Genomic DNA, 25,667 nt, shown 5'->3' with positions numbered 1-25,667 from the left:
TGGAGTATGCTAAAATGTTGTCGTTATGAGCAAAGGCAAAGCTATAGAGGCACAAGGAGGGGCAACCGCCCTTACTTTTGCCAAAAAAGAAGCCAGAAGCGAGAAGCCGTCCCTCTAGTCGGTCAAAAAACATGCCAGAACTACCGCTTCAACGTTGCCCATGAATCTCTTGTTCGTTGAGATGGTCGTCGACTACGACCAACACCGAAACACGAGTTAGCTCGTTTTTGCCCATTTAACTCTGCTCTCGCTTGTCTTTGACTTGATTGATGATTGACCATTTGAGAACTTCATATGTTAAATATCAAAATTGTAGATTGTTTAGTTTGATAATTTTGAAGTGTAAAAAAATTTGAGCTTCTTTAGTTTTGTCATTTTGAAGTGTTAAAAATTTTGAGCTTTCTTGGTTTGGCAATGGAAGTATAGAAATTTGAGGTTTTTGTTGAAGAAAGTGGTTTGGTGTTTCTGAAGTTTGATAAAACTGTGTGGTATGACTATGACAGGCAGGACATTATTTCCAATTCAATTCCTACGTTTCGAAGAGGTAATATGAATCTATGATCCTATGCTATGCCTTTCTAGAAATTAGTGGCAGTAAAGTTATATTGTTAGCATACTCAGCAGATTTTCGGTTATTTTGTGTGTAGGAAAGACTGATTTTACCTTCTTGATATGCAGCGGTATTTCGAATAAACGAGGCACTTCTAGCTTGATCTCTAGCTTCATATGCTCAAATGTAAACAACAGGTATTGATCTGCATCAATTAAATTTAATGACTACAAATTAAACAAATACAACAACAATCCTTCAATACAACTAAAATCATCCCACAAGAGAGTATAATCCCGCACATCATCACATAAGGATTCCTATTACACCAATTCCAATTTATCAAAACCAAAATTCAATATCAAAGTGCGCAACGAACAAAACTAACAAAATTTTATTACCAAACATATCAAATTTTGCTCTTTTATTTTTTGCCCTCCTCGCAATTCCTACATTTGCCACTAGTTATGAGGCCTAGGGAGAAGCAAGAACATAACACTACTTATCAGATTATTGCCTACCTGCTATATTCTCTTCAAAATATAGTACGGAACATTTTCTGTTGGTAGTAACATGGGGTGATATTTTCTATTACCTTTTCATGTATAAATTTGTGGGGAAACTGTTTCTTTTGCGCTTAGCCAAATCATTGTGAAGAAACAATCTAACGTCAGTTATCACATGTTTAACTAGTTGAATATCAGAGTGCGCAACGAATAAGACTAACAAAATAATAAGAATATTATTAAACAAACTAGAATACCAGCTACAAAATCCTAAGAGACTACATTGTGAATAGATTGTTATTCTACAAGCTACAAAGCACCATATATATAGAGAACTAATATAACCCTAATAAGCAAGAAAACGAAACCCTAATACTAATGGGCTAAGCCTAAATTCAAATAACAAAATAATCCTAAATTCCAACACCCCCGTCAAACTCATGGCGGTACACGTCATGAGTTTGCCAACAAGCAGATGCGAATGCAAGCTTTGTTAGGCGGATAAGACAAGACAAGCTCTGTTAGGCGGACACGACAAGGCAAGCGGGCAAGTAAACGAACAATCCAGACTTCAATCAACAAGGCCCAACCAATGGCCTTCAAACAAATCATAATAGCCCACAATTGGGCAGCAAGCAGCCCACAACCCATTTTTCCTCTCTACCGGTGTGGGCCAAAACCTCAAACAGCAAACAACCAAATATTTTTTTCATTTTTTTTTCACTTCCTTTGCTTCTATTCTTTTCATCGGTTTTCTTTTCTCCTTCCCTTCAATCTTTCTTTCTGGGCAACGGTTTTCTCCGGAACAAACAATACAATTGAGAGTGCAGTGGATTCAACGGAGGTGTGCACACCGCGGGTATAGTGGTGCAAGAGGATCTGGTACGGGTGAGAGCAGCAGGCATACGGGTGTTCAGTGGCGAGAACTGATTGCAGTGATGCAGGACAGAAGCGGTGCAGCAAGGACGGCGACGGATCAGGTGAGTTCCTGATTGCAACGGCAACATGGGTGGATGGTGATGAATTCGTCTGATCACGGTGCCGGTGATCAAATCGTTAGGAAGGGAATCGAAACAAGCACAGCGGTGAACAACAGCAGGTTCAGCGGCGGTGGATGCAAAAGATAGAGAATGCAGCAGTGGGTTCAAGAAGATTTTTTTTTTTTTTTTTTTTTTTTTTTTGGAGAACCTCGGCGGTACGAGGGAATTTTATTGATAAGAAAAAAGAAGTTACACCTAGACAAGGGGGGACATAAACCTAACCCCTCATAGAACAAGAGAAAAGAAATACAAAAGAAAAAGGGGGGGACATGCACCTTACCCCTTTTGAGAAAGGAAATGCCGGAAAAAGAGGGGGGGACATAGACCGTACCCCTCTTGGAAAAGAAAATACAAGGAAAAGACTAGGCGGACATAAGCCCAAACCCCTCTATAAACCTTAAAAGGTAATAAGCTGCAAAACAAACTGCAAAACAAAAGGGAATCCAAAAAGGTTAGGAAAAGAAAGGAGAAGACACATCAAGAAGAGGAGACAAACCTGTAGGTTGGCATGCCCAAGAAATCTGAGTGCAGAGGAGGGAGGATCTCAATTGGGGGAGTGGAATGCCAGACAAGTGAAGATGAAAGAAGCCCTAAATTGGCTAATTTGTCAGCAACAACATTCCCTTCTCGAAAAATATGAGAGCAACGAAAAACCATGTTCTGCAAATGGAGAGTACAATTGTTCCAGCGTGTCTGGAGCGACCAAGGGGGAGAGAAAGATCCAGAAGCAAAACATGATATTACACTCGAAGAGTCGCTTTCAAGCCATAAATTTTGCCAGCCCCGCGCGTGAGCCAATTCGACAGCATGGAGCTCCGCATAGAAAGAAGTACGATGGCCCAAGCTTAGGGAGAAACCACCAAGAAAATAACCCGCAGAATCTCGAAAAACCCCGCCACATGCCGCAGGACCCGGATTACCTTTAGCAAGGCCATCAGTATTCACTTTGACCCAAGAAAAAGGAAGGGGGTGCCAAAGAACAGGGACAATAGAAGGAGCTTTACAGGGGTTAGGCGATATTCCAAGAGAGACTAAAAGTTGCCGGTCCAAAATGCCTCGTACATGGCCAGGGGTGAGAGCTTCAACCTGCCTAATCCAGGCCGAGGTGGAGCGGCAGAGACGTGAGAAGGAGGGAGGTTTGCCTTCAAACTTCACTTTATTACGCATCTTCCAAATAGCCATGAGTAAGAAAAACCCTGAAGCTAGCCAGACATTGCGAAGATGTGGAGAAAACCGCTTTGACAGAAAATCAAGCCATAGATCAGAGATGGAGCCCGTAGGTGGAATAATAGTGCCAAATTGGGTAGCTAGCCAACGCCAAGCACATTGTGCAAAGTCACAGCTAGAAAATAAGTGGTCAATGGATTCAGAATTCTTGTGACATAGTTGGCATATTGGAGCCAGCGAGATGCCTCGGCGCTGAAGTTGATCCTCCGTTGGGAGCTTGTTGAATAGAATCTTCCAAACTAAAATAGAGTAACGAGGTGGGATGAAAGGACGCCAGATAATGGAAGCCCAACTCTTGACAGGAAACCGATGACGAACAATTTCATAGCCATCGGAAAACGAAAAACCACCAGAAGTAGAAGCTTCCCAAATTAAAACGTCCTTATCCTCATCAATTGGAAGAGGCATTTCTAAAATCTCTTTAGTTAGGTCTGGGAAGGTAGAAGAAAAAATAGAAGGAATAACCCATTGTCCCATACGAATAATATTTGAGACCTTAGTACGAGAAAGAGAAGGGGCAATCTATGTTGCACCAACGACGTCCACAATAGGCTTATCCAACCATTTATCAACCCAAAGGGAAGTAGTAGAACCATTGCCAATCACCCAACGGCAATTCTGAAACAAGATATGAAGAATGGATTTAATACCAGGCCATATAGAAGATCGCTTATAACTACAAGAGTATAGGCGACCATGTAGCTTGAAACGTTTCCGAATATAAATACTCCAAGGGGAATCAGTAGTAATAATAAGCCATCCAAGCTTTAAGAGAGCTGTAATGTTAAGAGAGCCAAGATCACGCAAACCCAAACCACCTTCATTCTTCGGAGCACATATCTGATGCCAAGAAACGGTAACCAACTTCTTGGAGGTTACGTCACCAGACCATATAAAATTGCGAGCACATCGTGAAAGAGACCTTAGCAAGGAAGAAGGCCACTTATAAACAGAAAAGCTATGCAAGAGCATACTTTGAAAAACTGATTGAGTGAGTTGAACTCTTCCTGCCATAGATAAAAGTTTCCCCTTCCAACCAGTTAACTTAGCTTTAGCTTTATCTGCCAAGGCTTGAAGATGACTCCTTTTAGGCTTGCCACAAAAGATTGGAACTCCAAGGTAGACAAAAGGTGCTTTGCCTTCTTTGAAACCCAAGTAACTCTCAACCACAGCTTTGCGATGCCTTGAGGTAGAGCCCAAGTAGAAAGTACTTTTTGCCTTATTGATAAATTGACCAGAGGCTCTACTATATCTATTGAAGAAACCTTGCAAGTTACGCAGGGTGACACCATCACTTCTACAGAAAATGAATAAGTCATCTGCATAGAGAACGTGAGAATGAGAGATACAACCTCTTGGAGCAAAAGTTGGCTTAGTAAGCCCATCAAGTTGAAGACGACTCAGGCCCCTTGATAAAGCCTCCTCAGCTAGACAGAAAAGTAACGGAGAGAGAGGATCCCCTTGGCGCACTCCTCGGGAACAAGAGAAAAAACCATGCGGGGAACCATTGATTAGGATGGACAATTTAGCAGATCTTAAGATGGTAGAAACCCAGTCTATAAAACAAGTGGAGAACCCAAAGTTAGTAAGCACCCGCAATAGAAATGACCAATCTAAAGTATCAAAAGCCTTAGCTATATCAACTTTGACTCCCATATTGCCACCACGAGTTTTTTTGTCAAGCACATTGAAACATTCTGAAACTAGGCCAATACAATCTGTGATACGTCGGCCAGGTATGAAAGCAGCTTGATGTGGAGAAATAATGCGTTGAACAACATGAGAAAGGCGAACTGCCAAAATTTTGGGAATAATCTTAAAGAGAAAGTTTGCCAAAGCAATAGGTCTAAAATGAGTCATGGAAATAGCGTCTTCCACCTTCGGTATCAAAACTAAGAAGTTACTATTGGTATTGGGGTATAGCCAATTTGATTGAAAGAATTGCTTCACAAATTGAATAACATCAAAGCTGACAATATCCCAACAGTGATGATAGAAAAAATCTGGAAAACCATCTGGCCCTGGCGCACTGGAAGCACTTAATGAGAAAACTGCCTCTTTAATTTCCTCATCAGTAGGTAATGCAGATAAGAGATCATTTTCAGAGTCTGTGACCATCGGCTGGATGACCTCACAAACCTCATCAATACCTGAAGGGTTGAAAGAAGAGCCGAACAAAGTCTGATAGAAATTAACAATATGGTTCTCAATAGCCAGCGGGTCGGTAAGAAGATTGTTTCCATCAAGAATACAACTGATATGAGAGCTGGATGATTTAATACGAGCATATGCATGAAAGAAAGAAGAATTTCTATCCCCTTTAGTTAACCACTTAACACGAGCTCTATCTTTCCAAAATGCCTCTTGCATTTGAAGAGACTCCATTACTGTAGTCTTGGCGACAATCTCCTCCTCGAAAAGATCATTATGTATACCCTCAGTTGAAATTCTTTGTTGAATCATAGAAAGATTATGCCGAGCATTAGCCACTCTATTATGAACATCACCAAAAACCGAAAAATTCCATTGGCGCAAGCAGGTTTTTAGAGCTTTCAATTTTTGCAGAATGATAAACATAGGACAGCCATAGACAACTGTATTTCTCCAGCAATGAGTTACAGTTTCTCGAAAAGATGGATGTTGAACCCACATTGATTGAAAACGGAAAGGACGATGACCATTGCGCAAAACTCAAATTCAAATAACAAAATAATCCTAAATTCCAACATAACTACCTGCTATTCTTTTTCCAAATCCGCAAAAAACTACAAACCAAACCAAATTATTGGATCCGACTATCTTAAAAAGCTATTGGTTAAGCTTGCATGTTTCCGAAGGAATGATATATAAATCCAAACTCAACAGCATTATTTCTTCGTCAGGAAGCAATGAGATTACAAGTGATTTTTTATTTTTTTTTTACATTTTTTCAGTGATAATTCTCGACACTGAATCCGCAGTGCAAGAGTCGAGCGACATTTTATCCAAGTCGAGAGATCCCATATATTGGATTTTGGGACGGAAGAGTGATTGATACTTTGCGTAGAGAAAGAGAGAAAATGTGAAAATGAAAATTGAAATCTGAAATTGATTTTAGGGAGTCCTGATTTTAAAATGTTTTTTTTTTCTCTTTGAATATCAGTTTTCTTCTGAAAAAAATAAAAAAATAATTGTTGTAATTAATATTTATTAGCATTTTCCTACACACTTTGTGTGTATAAACACATTTTTTTAGAAAATGAGAATGATAGAGGAAGAGAGAGAGAACGTGGGGGAGTGGAATGTTTTTGTTTTTGGGTTTTTTTATATTTTTATTTTTTTATGAATATTGGAAGTATTTTAACATCACCTGTAGGTGATACTTAATAAAAAATAGTAAAATTTGAACTTGTGAAATTACATTATTGCCCATCATTTTTTTGTGTGAAAGAAGACTAATTTGTCTTTTCACCCTCTTTTGGTTGACAAAAAAGGTTTTATTAATTAGTAGAGATTATGAGGTTGTTCACTTTAGAGTCAACTAGAAAATAAGCCCGCGCGTTGCGGCAGGAACCACTGTTTCAACCGTAACTGCATGAATAAGACACATTTAACCTGAATAAATTCAACACAATCATGAATAAACAGAGGGACACATGAGTGAATGAGGTCGATAACATAAGCAGCTTGGCTTTTATATACATTCAACTGAGCTAACATGTAAAGACATTGCACAATTAATAGGAAGAAACCTAACGTTCTTGATCACAAAGACATGGTTGCCAAAAAAGTTCTATTTCCATAAGAAACAGAAGAAACTGATGGCAAAATATGTGTCCTGCAGGGCAGGCACCTATTTCAGCAATTGATAAAAAAACATTGAACACTACTTGTTCAAGTAGATAATTTTCCAAGCACAAATGTTCAAAGCCAAAAATATGCAGAAGTCCTGTTTCCATATGAAACAGAAGCAACATGCAGTTCACACATTTTTCCTTTGTTATATTATGTATTAAGGAGAATCAAACTGTATCCCCCAACACTAAATTTGTTGGAGTCACAATCCCCTTGCAAGGGTTGTAAAACTCAAAAGCTTATTGTCCAAAACGAAAACAATTTGTACCATTTACATGCATGTGCAACATATGCCTTACACTGGAAAAACGTCTAAAATCAAATACAAAGTTGTAAATCACGTACAGATTTTGTTTTACATTTTTATAATCAAGTAGCAAGTAAAATTACAAACTTTCAGCAACCTGAGAGCATGAATTAAGATGCAGAGATATCCCGAAACATACAACATACTGTATGGAAGCTTACCATAACCGTTAAATTTATTTACAATGAAAGATGTTTTAGCTTTTTTAAAGAAGTTTTACATGAAAAGTATAAAATAGGTGAATCAGGCTCTTGGAGGTCTTTGAACCACTTTATGAGCCTAAATGGTACAATTGAAAATGAAGAGTGTAATCAAACTTCATGAGCCTAATTGAAACAAATTAAAGACCAGATTGAAAATGCATTAAAAGCTAAGAATATGCTTTATAAAGGCATTGAACTCTGCATTTACCTGCACAGTTTCAAGTTGCCTAAGAAAATGCCTGGTATATTCTGGCACTTGAGTAATCACCTCTGTACATCGGTGTTCGCTTGCCTAACAGAAATGAAATAAATTGCAAAATATTTGGAATATTGGTGTATAAAACGTAATTTTCAAATTAGATCCAAGCTAATTAAAATGCCAATCCCTTTCAAGTAAGCTTGGGAGCCACTGATATTATATTCCGTAGCCGGTCATTGATCATGCACAAAGAAATAACGCATGTCATTTAAGCCTTTGCACAAACACAGAGAAGAGGAAAAATTTGTCTTCTTTTAAAACAAATCATCTCCCTGTACAAACACACAGAGAAGAGGGTAAATTTGTCCTCTTCTAAAACAATTAGACTCCCTGAACGAACACACAGAGAAGAGGATAAATTTGCTGTCCTTCAAAACAAATTTTTCGAGGGCACAAAAAAAATGACCTCCCTTTTCTACCGCTTTGATAAGAAAAAAAAAATCACACATTCATACACACATATGAATCCAACCATGCATTTTAAACAAATGCCAAGACATAGATGACTGTAGAGGTTTTTTTGCCAGTGACCAAATAAAAAAGTAAGATCAATAGTGACCATAAGTAGTCTGAATAGAGTCATGGCTAGATTAATATCAGAGCATTGTGTCATTTGCAACGACATATATACTTCTTAAAGAAGATTTATTTATTCTGTAATAAGGTGAAGGGGAAGCTACTTTGAGCATATCAACTCATCCATGGCAAAGCCGCTGCATAAATGAAAGAAAAGAAGAGAAGCTTTTTATTTTTAGCTAAAATAAATTGGTATCTCAGGTTGAATAAGTCCCAAAGAATTAAGTGAGAGTGAGTTTATGTGTGGAGCTAAAGCTTTGTGTATATAACCAGACCTCTCTTCCTCTCCCTTTCACTACTCATGGTGTATATTATCTGACTAATCTGTCTGTCTCCTCATAATTATCAAGAGGCAACGTGTATATAATACATCACACGTATCATCTTTTTGACAGTTTGTGTTTCAAATGAATTGAAAGGTATTGTATGAGAATATCTTGCCTAAATGAAATGAAACAAATTTCAGGGTGATGAACTATTGGTCACTATACACCTATCTTGTAAGTTCCATTAAATTTTCATCATCACCCCTCCTCAGTACCATGGCAAGAAACTCCATAACCTGTATCCTCTTTTAGAAACACTTGGGAGGAAAGCCCTAGTGAACACTAAGAGAGTTTGGAGAAAAATTATTAATATTACTTGACAAAGTAAGAATCTTGATTCATCCATGATCCATTCGATAACTAAACTCATACAAAAAAACATAAAACCCCAGAAAAAACAATAATCTACGGATATCTAAAATGCAAGCATATAATATAACAAATGGATTTCTCAATCGAACTCATATGCTTCGGTTTTCCAAGCAGAGAACCATAAAAATAAAAGAAACCAAACCAGAAACATGAGCAGAAGAGTGGCTGCTTGCCTGTGTGAGTGTCGAACACGGAAAAGGCGCTTTTGTTGAGAGAGTGATAGAGGGCCTGCAAACACTAAAATTCAACATAAAACCAAAGTCAGGAGATTTTTACAACATTGAATTGATCCTGGAGAGAGGGCTAGATAGAGAAGGAGAGGAAGAGAGGAGAGATAGATTACAATACCTTGCCTCTGCGTAACACACGGTATGAGGTTAGGAGCGAGTGGCCAATTATTGCCTAATTTGATAGAATTTGGCCAAAACTGAGCTCGCCAACTCTCTATAAACTCGCCGAAAAACGTAGCAGTCAGGGTTTGAACTGAAAATCACAAATTTGAGGCACATTTTCACATACATTAAGTGTAGAATATACCTGAGGTTATGAGGAGTTGCTTGAGACCAACCTCGAGGTTGGCCATCGCAGGAATTGTAGGAAACGTCGCCGGAACCCTGAGAAAGCTTCAGCCTGTCCACCTCTTTAAGTAGCAGGACCCAACTTCTCAGTATCTCAAGTTTTTCGGGTGCCCCGCAAGACACAGCTGCTTCCTCCAATCTCTGTATACTCTTCTTCACACTCCTAAAGCTCCGAACTCCCTGTAAACAAATGCAAATGAGAAAAAAAGGTGGAAAATGTGAAAGATGATGGAAATTGTGAAATTACCATTCGGTCCTAGAACTGTTTAGCGGCTTGGCCGGCAAGCTGGACGACGGAGTCAGCGTAGTTCATGACGGTGCAGGTGACATTGTTCTTGTTGCTAACCTCCACTACCTTGTTCACCGCCAAATCCAGCCATGACATTTTCTTTGACTTGTTAACACAATAACAGAAAAAACACAAATCAACAATCCCAAATCACAAATTCTGATGCAATCAAATTAATTCCTACCTAACTACTCATTTCTCATTTCCAATATCCGCCCCCATATCTCAGTTAAACCCTTAAACCATCCTTACAGAATTGGTCAATCTGTTCCTAATTTCTTCCTTCATCCCACACATATGCTCTCTAAGAACTACAAACTCTCATTCCCCATAAATACGATTTCCCAACAATATACTCCCTAAGCAAATAATACTGAAAACTTAAAAATGTCGGGTTGGTACTTTGGGATGCAAGGAATACCAGTTCTAGTATTACCATTTGAGAGAATAATATAATTTTTCAAGGACAAATCATAGAGAAAAAAGATCGAAACAAATGGCTTACCAATTGAGTCAACTCCCTTCTGAAACAAAGGAAGCATGCGAACAGGCAACATACCTGAAAAAAATCAAACGCTAATAAGAAGAAATATTGGAGAATCTAATATACACGAAATATTTAGGATTTTAAAAAATTAAGAATTAAATTATATGAATACAATTCTGAGTGTATCAATTTGAAAATTTTGAAAAGAGCATACCTGTTCTTGGTGGTTGATTGGGTCAAAAAGTACCTGATGTTGTTGAACCCTCAAGAAACCCAAGCAAAATCAAACCATTCCTACACAATTGACAAAGGGGGTTTGGAAAGGACAAAAACTATATCTAATCAAACAAACAAACAGATGAAAGCATGGATTTTTATTGTCTTAGCCACATACCCATCTCGTCATTTGCCTGAAATCCCAATTTTCTACTAATTCACAATACAATGGCATGAATTTATACAAATTGTCAAAAACAATGAGAAAAATTACCAGAAATTTCAAATCTTTTGTGGGTTCAGAGTAATTACCAGAGAGGCGAAAGCAAAAATCAAAATTAGGCCGATTTTTTCAAAACCAGAACAGCTCCGATCGGAGTAATACAGTGCAATTTCTGAAATAAAGGAGTGAGAAAACCCTAAATCCCCAAGAACCATAATTTATAAACCACAAACAAAAACAAAAAGGAGAGACTAATCCTCAAATATGATACCATTCCTCTTTCTCTCTCTCTCTCAACTCTTTGTTAAAACCCAATTATCTCATGGTCAAATTTTTGCTTACTTGCAAAGATGTCTTTAACTTCCTCTAATTATTCAAATTATCTCGTACTTACTCTCTGATATCTACTTAATCAGAAAGCTATGACAATAATACAACACACATTCTTTGGAATTTCGATATGGATATAAATGCGGACTATTTTAATTTTTCAGTTAATCTTTTTTCTTGAGAACTCAAGACGCACAGATTCGGTCTCATCGAAACATAATGGGGATATTAATTTTTCAATGATGTTTCAAGTGTGATTACAAATCCCACATACAATTGTCTTCACGACAGGGGGAGAACAATTTTTTACCATGTACCTAATAAATCATGGTATTAATTTCAAAAAAGAACACATATATACCCTGCCCCATAAGGGTTAATAGGTCTCAGTTGCATATGAGGGGTGAAAGATCATATATGCATAAGGCAACTGAAACACGTTCAGTTATTATTTTTGTGATATACTGCCAATGGATTGCCACCCAACATATTTTACATATAATATTTTGATAACATCGCACGGGCATTGCCTAGAAACAGCATACATAATTCAAGGTTATATGAAAACCTATGCCATAATGAATTGAGCAGGAAAATAAGGACTTCCTCATATGAGATATTATTAAACTGGAATTATACTAATAAACCAGGAAATAGATAAGACATTATGGAGAGCAGGAAAATGAACTCACCGCCCCAACAGAAGCCTACAACACCAATTGCAGAAACACCTTTACTTCTTAAAGCTTCAATTACCAGTTTTGCATCTTCGATTTCTTTTGGCTTGTCGATATGAAAACATGAAGATTTGGAGGAAAGAAAAGTTCAACAATTAATCATTCAAATTAGGGGCAAACAATTACAATGTAAAATTAACCTAAAAACTTATAAACAAACATCAGAGAGTCAGAGCTCATTCATGTAAAAGTATTAGAGAGTCACAGCTCAACATTTAACCCATTTTGAGTGCAGCCTTACAATTAATTTTAAGGGAATGAAATATGCTAATTCAAGTGAATAAAAAAAATATAAGTTCACAAAACTTGAAATAACATAATACATAGGCAGAATACTTCGGTTTTGAGGGGCTAATTCCATTGAGCAGTGCCTTCCGTGAAACACGCAACAATCACTAATCAACAATTTAAACCCAAAACAAATCGATTATACAGAAAACCTAGATCGGCCAAGCAGCAAAAACAAATACCCAGAAACTGAAATCAAGAAAATACGAATGCGAGTGAGTGAAAGTTTGGGACTATTTGGGTAAAAAAACCTGAGCTTCTTCGGCCTCCACGGGATCAATGCTTCTGCAACACAAAACTCTGAAACCAACCCGAGATGGCTTCCAGCTGGAACCAAAACTCTGAAACCAACCCTAGGCTTAGCCGTCCCTTCCTGCCTCGCCGTGTCTCTGCGCACACCTTACTGAGAAAAAGCAAAACCAAACTTTCGGGCAGCCCTACCTCTTGCTTTGCTCATCCTACCTCTCCCTCTCTCCTCCAATTTTTCCTTCCAAGACCTTCCCTCTCGGCTCTTCTTTCACGCACGACGCCTCCTCTCTCCTCTCTTCTCTCTCTTCTCTCTGGCATCGCTGCAGGCTAGGCCTGCCCTCTGTCGGGGATTCATCCGAAACACCTAACCACATACAAAACCGACTTAAACTAACCCAGCCACAGCCCAAAGCCGCAAAAGCCCATCCAACTAAACCTAAAAAAAAAAACCCAGCCGAAACCTTAAAGCAATGGCATGTCCGTAAATAAAGTGAAATTTAGGTACAATGAACAGTAAGGAACAGTGCCAATTGCAATGCTTTCTTTAGACTAAAGTAATATGTAATATGTAATTAGTCAAGACATTTTTTATGTAAATCCTAAACTTATAAATAGGCACTCGAATGGGAACAAAAATACATTTTGATTTCTCCTCCCCATCTCTTTCGTTTCTCTCTATATTTCCTTGTTCTCTAAAATATTACCGACAACGAAATGATTATCAAACTAGCAGAAGTCTTTGCCACTAGTCTACAGTATAGTGGCATTCTTCTAGCATTTTCAATATAGAGATGTAAATTTGAGATGTAAAGGTTACATTTATATCTTATTTTGCATTTTTGGAATATGTAAATTTAATGGAGAAATGAAAATTTGAGATTCCGTGTACTTTTCTCTCATGTAGAGGGGTCCATCTCCTGAAGGTGAAAAAAAATTTACATTTTTACATTTTTCAATTAAAATGAGTGTTTCACAAGACTTTCCTACCATTGAAAATGAAAATACTCATTCCAAGATATTTTGCATATTGTTTAGAGATGCTCTTAGTCATTAGCTCATATCTCATAGTGTCTTGACGCAAACCCCCTTCTCCTATAGAAAGAACTAGGAGAATGTCACAAGTGATGCATGTGCAATGAGTCAAGAAAATGAGTTATTTATAAGTGAGTCATATTACTAAATTAGCCCGGGTCCTGTTTCCGACAAGTGAGATTTAAGAAGGAAAATTTTGGGGAATCTCCAAGAGAGAAAAAGTGGGATGTTGTATTTCCAGGATTGGATTTCATACTCAAATGAACCTCATAATCATAAGAAAGTAGGTTTTTTAGCTATGGGCCTATGGTTTCGCTACTATTTCGACACTAAAAATTGTAGGGAAGGTGTTTGATATGCCTCGAAGACAAAAGTTGATTACAGGGTTTGAATAGGTACTTGTGCATGGGAAGTAAATGTATTGCTTCACACTCTTTGGCATTTCCATTGGAGGTTGAAAAGTAATTCCCTCCATATCCATCTTCTCTTTGCTTCTATGATTTTTCTTGTAAAGTAATTTTATTGTTTTATGCAATAAATTTGTTTCGTAAAAAAAAATAAAGAAAAAGAAAGGTGATTTTCACACTTTGCACGCCTATATTTTTTGCAATTGAATAAGTCAAACGGAAACAACAACCATGATTAAATATGTATATGTGTTGAAGGCTAAAAATGATGTGTGTTTATCATTTCTCCTTATCTACTCTGATGTGTTTAAGATTATATTTTATGTTTGTGATATCTTGATTTGGGAGAAAATTGTGACGTTGCATGTGATATCTTTAATAATCTTTTATTACATTACAAGTTGCATATAATTATATATAATTTTATGTTTTAATAAGGTAGATCAAGTGCTGATGAAAACTGGAACAAGTCCACCATGTGCTCTGCCTAACTAGTTTGACTATGTATGCAAAAGTTAGTCCTCATATTGCTGAACCATTCACAGAACAGCTTTTTACTTGTTTTGATTGCTTTGGGTCCCTATTCTGTTAGAATACTTTCACAACCTTGATTCATTTTTTTCGAGCACAGAAACTATGGTAGTGGGAGAGATCCTTCTCGCTGCACTCCTTCAGCTGCTTATCGACAGGTTGGAGCCTCGGGAGATCCGCAGCTACTTTGGAAGCCTACATGGCGGCGTTAGCAAGAGGCTTGCGAAATGGAGGGGATCACTGTATGAAATTGCAGCGGTGTTGAATGACGCAGAGGAGAAGCAACTAACGAGCAAGGCAGTAGAGCTGTGACTGGATGATCTTAGAGACTTGGCTTATGATCTGGAGGACATATTGGACAACTTTTCCACTGACATACTACAACGCAAGGGAAATGAGCAAAATGGTGCTGGCACAAGTAAGGTACGAAGCCTCATCCACTCTGGAATTGAGGACATCAGTCATAGATTACAAGCAATATCTGAACAAAAAGATATGCTCGGTTTAAAATATGTTGGGACGGCAAGTACTAATAAGACTGGAAAAGGCCATCAAGTTCATATGAATCAAGTGGAATACCCGTTGTTGGAAGAGACAATGATAAAGCAAGGATTATTGAATTGCTATCCAGAGATGAACGTCCTGTGAAGTTTGAGGTAGTTGCCATTGTTGGCATTCCTGGAGTTGGAAAAACAACACTTGCTCAACTTGTACTCGATGGAAACAGTGGTGCCATGGATCAGTTCAATCCAAAGATATGGGAATATGTATCTGATGAAATTAATCTTGTATGAGTAACAAGGGGCATTCTTGAATCCGTCACATCCCGACCCTGTCATTTTGAGGAATTCAACAGCACCCAAGAGAGCTTGAGTAAGGAATTAGCTGGTAAAAAGTTTTTACTTATTCTGGATGATGTTCGGAACACATTTGACTATGAACTCTGGGAAAGATTGCAGCTCCCCTTTCGTTCTGGAGCACCTGGAAGTAAGATAATTGTGACAACGCGTGATGCTAAAGTTGCAAGAACAATGGGAGCCACTGAAGTATATGATTTGCAGTGTATATCCCATGACAATTGCTGGAAAATATTTGGGCAACATGCATTCAAGGATATACTGCCAAATTTTGGGTTGCTTCAAGACAAAGTTGTTGCAAGGTGCAGTGGACTGCCCTTAGCTGCAAGGTCCCTTGGTGGTCTTTTAGGTTCTAAAGAGTATAAAGAATGGGAAGAAATATTGAACAATGAGTCATGGAGTTTATCAGATGAAGAGAGTGACATTCTCCCAGTACTAAAACTGAGCTATTACTATCTCCCTTCAAGTTTGAAGAGGCGCTTTGCTTATTGCTCAATATTGCCAAACGGGTACAAATTTGGGGAAACACAATTGATCCTTATGTGGATGGCAGAAGGGTTGCTTAAGCAACCAAAAGAAAGGAAAGATATGGAAGATACAGGAGCTGACTATTTTGGGGAACTATTATCTCGATAGTTATTTCAAAAGTCAAGCAAAGACAATTTAGTGTTTGTAATGCATGACCTTGTTGTTGATTTGGCACGGTGGGCTGCAGGAGAGTTATGTTTCAGATTGGATGATAAACCAGATGGTAGATGTTCTTCAAAAACTCTTCACTTTTCTTATGTTTCTGGTCATTATAATGGAGTTCAAAAGTTTGTGGCAATTTCTGAAGTCAAACATTTGCGTACTTTCCTACCATTTTCACTCTCACATAATCCGCATAATTATCTGAGTAGCAAGGTTACTCATCATTTATTGCCAGATTTGAAATACTTGCAGATGCTCTCTTTTTGTGGCTATCAGATAACTGCTTTGTCGAATTCTATTGCTAAGTCGAATCATCTGAAGTACCTTGATCTTTCTCACACATTAATAGTGAGTCTTCCTATATCCACAAGCACACTTTACAACTTGCAGACATTGATAATAGACGATTGTTCTCAACTAAGGGCACTACCTGCGAAGATGAGGAATTTAACCAATTTACGTCATCTCAAGAATTCAAATGTACCTTTATTGAGAGGAATGCCTCCGCAACTGAGTGACTAATCTGCAAACCTTGCCTAGTTTTGTTGTGGGAAGGGATAGTGAGTCAAGTATAAGAGAGATAGGACCCCTATTGCATCTTAAGGGGACGTTGCGCCTCTCATGATTCGAAAATGTGTTATATGATGAGGATGCAAGGAAAACAAACTTAATTAGCAAGGATAGGCTTGAAACACTGCAACTTGAATGGAGTGACACAAGAGAGAATGAATCTGTTGTGCTTGACATGTTAAAACCCCATGGAAATCTGAAAGAACTCACAATCAAGGGTTATCGTGGCTTGGAGTTTTCAACATGGATTGGAGATCCTTTGTTCTCTAACAAAGGAGTTATTAATGAACGAAGTTGAGGGTAAAATGGTCATTTGACCATAAATCTAGAAGGCTCCAAACTTTGCTGGAGCAATGAGATGGTGCCACGTGTGTTGCCAGGATGGAAGGATGGGAGGAGAAAAGAGGGAAAAGAGAGAGATGGACGAAGGAGAGGAAGGGAAAATGAGAGAAATGATGGGGGGGTGCTGCCCAATCGGGAAGAAAGGGGGAAAGGTACTGACCAATCATGAGAGAGAGCAAGGAGGGGAAAGGAAAGGAAAGTGATATATCGGATCCCCTAACCCGTTTCTCAATCGTGACCCAGTGTTCCTGCGACTTTTTTGACACTTTCACCACGCTTTCCCCAGCCTTTCATGACCAGCCATCACTTGTAAACATCACCTCGGCATCCCTCATGTAATTCCCACCCCAAACTCGATGGAATTTGGTCTTGGTGTCGTGAAAAACCCGTCGATGGGTTTCGTGGGTGCACGGTGGCGATCGGCCATTTCTGCAAGTAACACCGTCGACCATTACCATGGGTCGACTTCCCTTGAAGCCAGGAACAAACCCCAAACAAGTTTAGGGGGGGTGGAGCATCGGAGGGAACGAATCGACAACCACCCATTTATAGGGTTCCGACAATTCGTGGTGATTTTCAGGCCACTTTCCGGCCGAATTGGACTTCGACCCAGGTATAAAAGTTGTTCCTCTCATTGAGATCTTCATTCTTGTAAAATTTAGGAATTTTTAGAATTGTTGAATTTTCCAAAGAGTCGGAGCTACCAGCCGCCACGTGCGGAGGCGCGTGGCCTTCCAGGCCGCCGCCTAGTGGCGGCTCGTGCGGTGGCCCGTGGAGGGAACCCGAGATCCCTCCTTAGGTTTTTCGACTTGCCAAATCCAAATCTGCCGTCCGTTTTCTCAAATTCTAATGTTTTAGTAGAGTTTTACTAAAAGGTCCCAAATTGTGGTTAGGTACATCGGTTGGGAGTGATACCATTCTCGCTAGTTCAAGCGGCTTACGGGCGATGGAATACTTGTGAGTGGAACCCTTCTAAACTACATATTTTTATAAAATTAGCCTAGCTTGCATTTCACATTTCTTGATTTGAATATGTTTTATATTATGCTTTACGAACTACTATATTAATGGTTTACGAAATATCTATGATTTATCCAATTTAGATTTTATTAAAGGCTATGAATTATTGGATTCTCGTATATACAATTTTATGGCTTTCGATTATGCTTTATTTTACGGATTTATGAATATGTGAATTATCATGATTTATGAGATGGAGTTTTCAGCCTTTGAGTTTGGTACTATACTAAATAACATTTTTAGAAATGTTTTTGGTGCTTGTCTAGTGGGTTATCACATAGCACATACACACAACACGGGTATGACATCTATGGCCATAGGACACAGTGGAGGAGCAGTGAGATATATATATACACACACCCCTAGCTTCACCGCCGAAAACGGTGTTGAACAACTTCACTAGCCACAGTTAGTGTCGGTGTGTATGTATGCTCTTTTATTCAGCTTCACCTTCGGGTGATGGACAGGTACTACCTTCGGGCAACTATGATGCCCCTAGAGAGTACAGTATTGATGAGATTTATGGATTTGTCTTCGGGCAATGATTGCACCATTATTGAGCATGGTTTTACGAACGATTTCATGGCATGCTAGGGTTTTCAGAAAACTTACCATGTAGTACTATATATGTGTTTTCAAAACAGGAGGTTAGTATGTTCATAAATAAAATGGTTTCCTATTATTAGTATTATTATAAACTTTGGTCCACTCACCTTTTCTGTTTTTGCGCCCCCCTCATGAGTTAGAGTCAAGGCACACGATCCCGACGTCAAGACATTTCTTCTTAGGCATCTACAAGCGTCCTCTGCGTAGGTCTTATTCCTCCATTTGTACCTTCTTATAATCATTCTTAATTTCAATTAGTTGTATGCTCTGAACACGATTCTATTTTAGTTTAATTCATTCTAATTACGTATTTTTAGTTATGCGTGTTTAAAATGGCTTCGTCACCCTCGGGTGTTGGCCAGCACGTGCCTACCCTAATATTTGGGGATATCAAAGTTGGGGCGTGTCACCGTTAAGTTTTCACCTAAATGAAATTTATTTTGGACTTTTGATCTCATTTTTCACGAGTTTATTCATTTATTTATTTATTATTTCTATAGACGAGAATTTGGTTCCAACTTTTGACTTCTTTTTAATAAGTTCTCTGTTTATCTTTTGGTACGAAAAAAAATATGTTACGTTCGTTTCCTATACTTATGGTGAACTACTAAAAAAATATATTAGGCTCACTAACATGAAGTTTAACTAATTGCAAGCTTTGAAAATTCAACATGGCCAATCATGTTCTTTAAAAACTTGCACATGACTTATTTTAGATGAAAAACTTAACAGAATAATTATGAGATAACAAAGTAATGATTTTCGAATCTTGATGGGACAAATCGCTTAAACTTTTAACTTACATGACAAATTAAAATATATATATATACACACACACACTTCATATGACATTTCAAAAAATTTCCTTTACTAAAACCATGTATGCTACTAATTAACTAGAGTACATGCTCTAATACCATATTTGTTGGAGTAATAGAGTTCAGCGACGTCATATCCGTCAAACGACATAAGGACATTGGAGCACTTTCCTTAAAAACGACATGAGTACACTTTCCTAACAAATTTAGGAAACTAATAAAAAGAAAAAATGTAGACAAATTAGAAACTCTCTTTCAAATTACATAGAAATATCTAAAAAAACCTAAAAAAATATTTAGTAATCCCTATATATACCTACACGATCCATCTATTTTGTTTACTTTTGCAAAACTTGGCAACTCGTTCTGTTTGTTGAGAGTTCAGACTTCTTCGTGTTTCGTGATTTGTGTGCGTACGTAGGTAGAAGGAAGAGTGAAGATCCGACGACAATGGTGAAGTCGGCGTCCAACAGAGAGCGCGACGAACAGAAACCGCGTCGACCCAAAAGCTCCACGAAGCTGCATCACCGAACATCGTTCAAGAAGTCGAAACCAAGCAAGGGTTTCGAGGGTTTTGAGGATGACGTGATGTTTTATATCGAGGAGTTTTTGCCGGAGGCTTCAGAACAATCTACTTCTACTTCTTCCACGGTGATCGATCCAGTTAGTGCTGCCGCTGCTGATGATATCGATATCTTCTTGGCCGACAGCATTGATTTCGCGGCGGAGGGTGTTTTTTATGGGTCCGACGATGATTCTGTTACTAATTACTTGTCGGCATTGTTTGATGATTGCAACGACGTTCCAGATTCGGTACAGAGCTGCCAAGATGTTGATGAGCTGCTGGAACAACATCTTGATTTCCCCTCAATTGGCGTGAATTATTAATTAGGTTTTGTCTTAATTAAAGGGTAGTTTTATGTTGGCTGTTCATATTACCACTAATACTGTTTTTATCCCATTCTTAATTAGTTTTTTTCTATCTTGTACGGGTTTGAGAAAATCTTGGTTAATTTTTTTTAAATTTGTTTCCAAATCCTTACCTACTGCAAAGCACGCAAATTCTTGGAAAAAAAAAATGTAAAATACATGTACGAAATAATAAATTTTACATCTAACAAGTGAATAGGGTTGCGATTTATGGGGTAAATTCTTTACAAGAATTAATCCTCTAATGCAATCTCTAAAAATGTTTGAAAAGACTGTGATCAATGGATGTAGAAACTTGATTTTGATCAAACAGACATCACAAGATTATTTTATGTGGTATGCGGTAATTTTGTTTTGGTGGTAAGGAACCAGCTCGTGTGAGTGGGGCTTGATAAATTTTCACAACTATGATAAAGAATCTAGAAAGTGCTTTTTGAATTTGTGGTGTGGCTGGAGGAAGTTGAAGAAAGTAAAGTTGGAAACTGCAATGCAATTTGGCAGAGCTTTGGAATTTCTTATTGGTTTTCTTTCTCTCGGTGCTTTTAATCAGAAGTTGTATGAGCAACCCACTTGAAGCTTCGTACCCCAATTGTGTGCACATTGGAGCTTTCTTCACAAATTAGTTACAATTGTACACAACAAGAGATAATGCTTTAGGTCCACTTTATCTCTTTGTAGAATAATTTGATTTTTCTTTTGTATAATTGAACTCCCGATTCACACTTGTGAAATTTTGGTGTCTACAAATGTCACGGCTTCAAGGTGTGTAGGAGGTGTGACTTAAAGTTACTCTTGTTTTTTAACCGTCGTACACTCAAGTAGAGTATGTCAAAACTTTTATGAATCAAGTATTTTCACTTCAATAGTCCTTGAATATTGGTACAAATCAAATGATTATCGATATTCATAAAATAATTTAAGGTTTTTCATTTTCTTAAAAAGTATCAATTTGAACCAAAAAAAAAATTAAAACAATTATTATTCCCTAGATTCAAGGGCACGATGGCCTTACAATTTTTATAGGGAACTTCTACATCCAAAATAAATTTTAATTTTTTAGCTAAAATTTGATTTTAAAAGAGAGCATATGATTGGATACCCTAAAGGCTAAATTACATCTATATTCTCTAAAATTCAAACTTGATCTCATTTACTATCTGAAACTCAAATTTAAAAATAGACTAAATGCTTACATATATACTGCATTTAACCCCCGAAACCGTCCAACTCCGTCAAATAATCCGTTAGAACTCTCGCGTTGGAAGAATAGGACCCACTTGTCTTGAGTAGCCCAAAAAAATTAATGAAAAATTTAGAATTAACTAAAAAATTGTTTAGATTGATTTAAAATAAATAAACAAAGGGGTGTGCTATCTACACATCCCTTTTTACTTCTCACACACCCCTTGTTAATTTCTGTTCGTTGATCTTCTTCAATTCATCCGATCCGACGGTCGAAAACCAAAAAGGTGTGGGAGAAGTAAAAAATGGTGTGTGGATATTACACCCTATAAACAAAAAGTCAGCTCGTTGGAAATGGGTTTATTTGACTGGCCCGAGGCTTTAAAGCCCATCCAGTTTCGGCCCAAAAACCCATGGGATCACGCATGAAAACTAACCGCGTGGACTTATTTTATTATTATTTTTTTGTTGGAGACCAACCGCGTGGGGAAGCCGTGACTTGACGACCAAGTAATTGGATTCCGAGTAGGAAAAGGAAAGAGTGTGACACCTCCTGGCTAGCGTAACTAGCATACGTATAAATTCAAGATAAAGAGAGGGTTGTTGGGTATTTATCATCACTGCTCTGAGTCTCTCTGTCCGACCTCTCTTCCCTGCTCCGCCGCCGTTTAGTATCAGTATCCGTCCGGTCAGTTTGCTTTCTTCGAATTTCTTCTTCTTTTTACTCATATTTTCTTGTATTTTGTCCTTCTGTTTAAGATTTTCTTCTTCTTCTTCAGATTATGCGAATTATTGATTAGGGTTTTTTTTTTTTTCTTTCAGCAGTCTAATTTCTTACTTTCTAATATTGTTCCTAACAAATAACATTGTCGAAAGTAAAATATATGCAGTAGAGTCGACATGCATAGCATATAACAGATATTAAACAGTAAGCATCGTGTACAACATGTTCACATAGTGTTTCGATTGCCATCAAGGCCGGCTTTGTATGCAATAAATTTCGAGAATGGGTGGAGTAGATGTGATCAGGAATTTATTTGCAATCAAGATTCATGGCTATAATTGTTTTAATCTTTGGTTGGATCAGTATAACCTAATTTTGTGGCTGGATATCATCCATAAGTTTGTAGGAATGGATTATGAATACCATCTAATAATCTCATGTATATAATTATATGCTGCTCGCTTAATGCTTATTCCTCCCCTTCCAATTTTAATTGCTTGGCTTCCCGTTCGGGTTTTGTATTTGAGTTTTTTACTTTTTCAATTTTTGTTTTTGGAATTTTGGTGGCTTTATCTTCTTCTGATAAATTCAGTTCGATCTTGAAGTCGTCGTGCTAATTGTGTGTGTGTAATGTTTTGTTGTAGGTCAGGCTGTTAATTGTTCGCTTCAACTGTTTTCGTACTCGATCCATCTTCATAATGGCCGATGCTCATGAGACTCCTGATAAGAACATTGAGCTATGGAGAATTAAGAAACTGATCAAGGGACTTGAAGCTGCAAGGGGCAATGGCACCAGTATGATTTCTCTCATCATTCCTCCCCGTGATAAAATACCTCGAGTTACGAAGATGCTTAGCGATGAATTAGGATCAGCTTCGAATATCAAAAGTAGGGTGAATCGTCAGTCTGTTCAAGGTGCAATTACATCCGCTCAGCAGCGGCTCAAGCTCTATAACAAGGTTCCTCCAAATGGCCTTGCTCTGTTTACAGGAACTATTGCTACCGAAGATGGCAATGAAAAGAAGGTCACGTTTGATTTCGAGCCTTTGAAGCCGATCAATGTGTCTCTTTACCTCTGTGACAACAAGTTCCATACCGAAGCTCTGAATGAACTCTTAGAATGTGGTGAAAAATTTGGTTTCATTATCATGGATGGTAAGGGGACTCTTTTCGGGACATTGAGTGGTAACGTAAGGGAGGTTCTTCAGAAGTATCGCATTGACCTGCCAAAGAAACACGGAAGAGGTGGGCAATCAGCTCTTCGATTTGCTCGCCTTGGAGAGGAAGCACGCGACAACCATGTTATCAAGACAGCAGAGCTTGCCAAAAGTTTGTTTATTAATCCAGCCACTAACCAGCCCAATGTTAAAGGATTAATACTGGCTGGATCAGCTGATTTCAAAACTAAGCTTAGTGAGTCGGGTAAGTTTGATCCCCGTCTGCAGGCGAAAATACTGAAAGTGGTGGATATTTCTTATGGAGGAGAGGATGGATTCAATCAGGCTATTAAGTTGTCGGCCGAATTTCTGTCCAATGTGAAATTTATACAGGAGCAGATCTTATTAGGAAAATACTTTAAAGAGGTTAATGAGGATACAGGAAAGTATGTTGTTGGCGTAGAGGACACGCTAAAGGCTTTGGAGATGGGAGCAATTAAGACACTTATTGTGTGGGAAAATCTGGAGATCGATAGGTATGTGTTAAAGAATTCAAAGACTGATGAGATTGTTGTGAAACATTTCGACAAGGAGCAGGAAAAAAATATGAGCAACTTTCAAGATCCTGCCAGCCAAGGAGAGCTAAAGATTCAGGAGAAGATGTCACTGTTGGAATGGTTTGCTGATGAGTACAAGCGTTTTGGTTGTGCTCTTGAGTTTGTCACCAACAAATCACAAGAGGGGTCACAATTCTGTCGAGGTTTTGGGGGTATTGGAGGGCTTCTCCGCTACCAGCTTGATATAAGGTCGTTCGACGAGTTTGGTGATGATGAAGTTGATGAGGATGGAGAAGTTTACGATGTTGAAGAGGCTGCTTATGATTCAGAATAGGAATTACTGAACTTTTCCCCAATGCTGGTGCAGGAAAGCAGGGGTGAAAAAGCCTGCACCAGCGCGCATGGGGCAGTGGCGGCTGCTGCTGCTCCTGAGCGGTGCTCCAAAACAATTTCAGGCTCGACCAAGGTTTGGAATTTTTCTTTCTCTACATCATATTATTAAGTCTTTTGTAACGACTGGTCCTCTTATCATGTTATGTATCTTGAAGGACATTGCATTATCATCTGATTCCGAAAGGCTTACTGTGGTTATTACATCTGGGTCACAAAGAGGTGGGGGTGAAAAAGCCTGCACCAAAGTTACAACTGCTGCTCCGGAGAAGTGCTCCAAAAAATTCTCAGCCCTGACCAAGGTTTATATTTATTCCCCCTCCATATCATATACAACACTATATCTTTTGTAACCACTGGCCGCTTAATCATCTTTTATTTCTTGAAGGACACTACATTGTTATCTGATCCTGAAAGGCTTGATGTGGCGATCATTTCTGGATTACAAACGGGCTGGAGAGACTGATCTATCATTCTGAATGAGGATATTGTGCTAAGAAGAGATTCCTTTGGATGATCAACAGTCAAGACCTTGTGAAGATATATAAGCAGATGAAGGATTGTGGTGATATCAGTAGTGCTTTTTGTTATTTAGTATTGGTGATGGTTTTCTTTCAACTTAAGTTAGGGTTTAAGTGGATTTATGTTATTAAGTTCCATTCTGGCTCATCATTGAGATCGAGCCGAGCTAAACATTTATATTCTTGAACAAATACTATTCTGTCTACTTGTTATGAAATTCTATGGTATTATCTTTCCAGTTACCTTTCTCTTTTGACTTGTTCTCAAGGAGCTTGACATAGGATGTTAGAAATTCAAGCATATAATATGGAATTTCTATAGGGTTATACTAGAGGAATTAACGAATCCTGGACTACCATCTCGTTAGTACGAGCCTTCTTTGTTCGCTAGCACGAGTGCCACCATTTGTAGGACTGTAACATGTGCCCTAGCACGGGGATCAAACCGATGTAGTTCTCACTCGCCTTCTCCTTGTAGAACTGAACTTTAGGGAGAGATATATGTGAAGGGTGTCAGGGAGAAATTCCACTTAGGAATTTCGGCTTGAGGCTGTTTAGAACTGATGCTCTAACCCTCTCCTCATGACCTCTATTTATAGTGATCATGCTAGGCTTGGTGTTGACGGATTGGCACGGAGAGCAATTTTCTGCATTCAAGTTAGCTCAAAACTTTCGACATTCGATGTGTTAACCGATCGTAATTTGAAATCATCTACTTCGTTTTCCGTAGTTTTTA

The 25,667-nt window shown here is 38.3% G+C and overlaps 2 protein-coding genes and 1 long non-coding RNA gene across 4 annotated transcripts; 2 read left to right on the top strand and 1 right to left on the bottom strand.

Annotated features, from left to right (window-relative positions):
- Nucleotides 1-9,119: 9,119 nt before the first annotated feature.
- On the bottom strand, nt 9,120-12,134 carry LOC103409553 (uncharacterized). The gene is made up of 7 exons (XR_003774695.2): nt 12,016-12,134; nt 10,769-10,848; nt 10,573-10,626; nt 10,026-10,172; nt 9,738-9,958; nt 9,549-9,644; nt 9,120-9,437 (listed from the first exon to the last, which is right to left on the bottom strand). It is a non-coding gene; the product is annotated as an uncharacterized lncRNA (long non-coding RNA).
- A 2,538-nt stretch (nt 12,135-14,672) lies between these two features.
- Nucleotides 14,673-16,060, top strand: LOC114825759 (putative disease resistance RPP13-like protein 1). Its single transcript, XM_070825077.1, has 3 exons — nt 14,673-14,875; nt 15,160-15,355; nt 15,413-16,060. Exons 1-3 carry the CDS (start codon nt 14,673-14,675, stop codon nt 16,058-16,060), a joined length of 1,047 nt encoding a protein of 348 aa, XP_070681178.1.
- Nucleotides 16,061-22,130: 6,070 nt separating this feature from the next.
- On the top strand, nt 22,131-25,174 carry LOC103446487 (eukaryotic peptide chain release factor subunit 1-3-like). 2 transcript variants are annotated; one of them, XM_029105121.2, is made up of 4 exons: nt 22,131-22,270; nt 22,956-24,486; nt 24,569-24,712; nt 24,799-25,174. In XM_029105121.2, exon 2 carries the CDS (start codon nt 23,005-23,007, stop codon nt 24,352-24,354), a length of 1,350 nt encoding a protein of 449 aa, XP_028960954.1. In that variant the 5' UTR covers nt 22,131-22,270; nt 22,956-23,004; the 3' UTR covers nt 24,355-24,486; nt 24,569-24,712; nt 24,799-25,174. The 2 variants fall into 2 exon arrangements, with proteins under 2 accessions (XP_028960954.1, XP_028960953.1); XM_029105120.2 differs by having other exon boundaries at nt 22,153-22,270; nt 22,951-24,486.
- The last annotated feature ends 493 nt before the right edge of the window (nt 25,175-25,667 follow it).

This window comes from Malus domestica, chromosome 07 (genome assembly GCF_042453785.1).
Source record: "Malus domestica chromosome 07, GDT2T_hap1".
Lineage (NCBI taxonomy): Eukaryota > Viridiplantae > Streptophyta > Magnoliopsida > Rosales > Rosaceae > Malus > Malus domestica.
Note: the sequence above shows the minus strand (reverse complement) of the source record. Positions and strands in the feature narration are given on the sequence as shown.

Excerpts from the sequence above, each read along its gene's own strand:
- LOC103446487 (XM_029105121.2), top strand. The coding sequence starts at position 23,005 with ATGGCCGATGCTCATGAGACTCCTGATAAGAACATTGAGCTATGGAGA.
- LOC114825759 (XM_070825077.1), top strand. The coding sequence starts at position 14,673 with ATGGTAGTGGGAGAGATCCTTCTCGCTGCACTCCTTCAGCTGCTTATC. Across the intron at positions 14,876-15,159 it reads ACGAGCAAGGCAGTAGAGCT|AGACAATGATAAAGCAAGGA; the intron begins GTGACTGGATGA and ends CGTTGTTGGAAG. Across the intron at positions 15,356-15,412 it reads TATCTGATGAAATTAATCTT|GAATTCAACAGCACCCAAGA; the intron begins GTATGAGTAACA and ends TGTCATTTTGAG.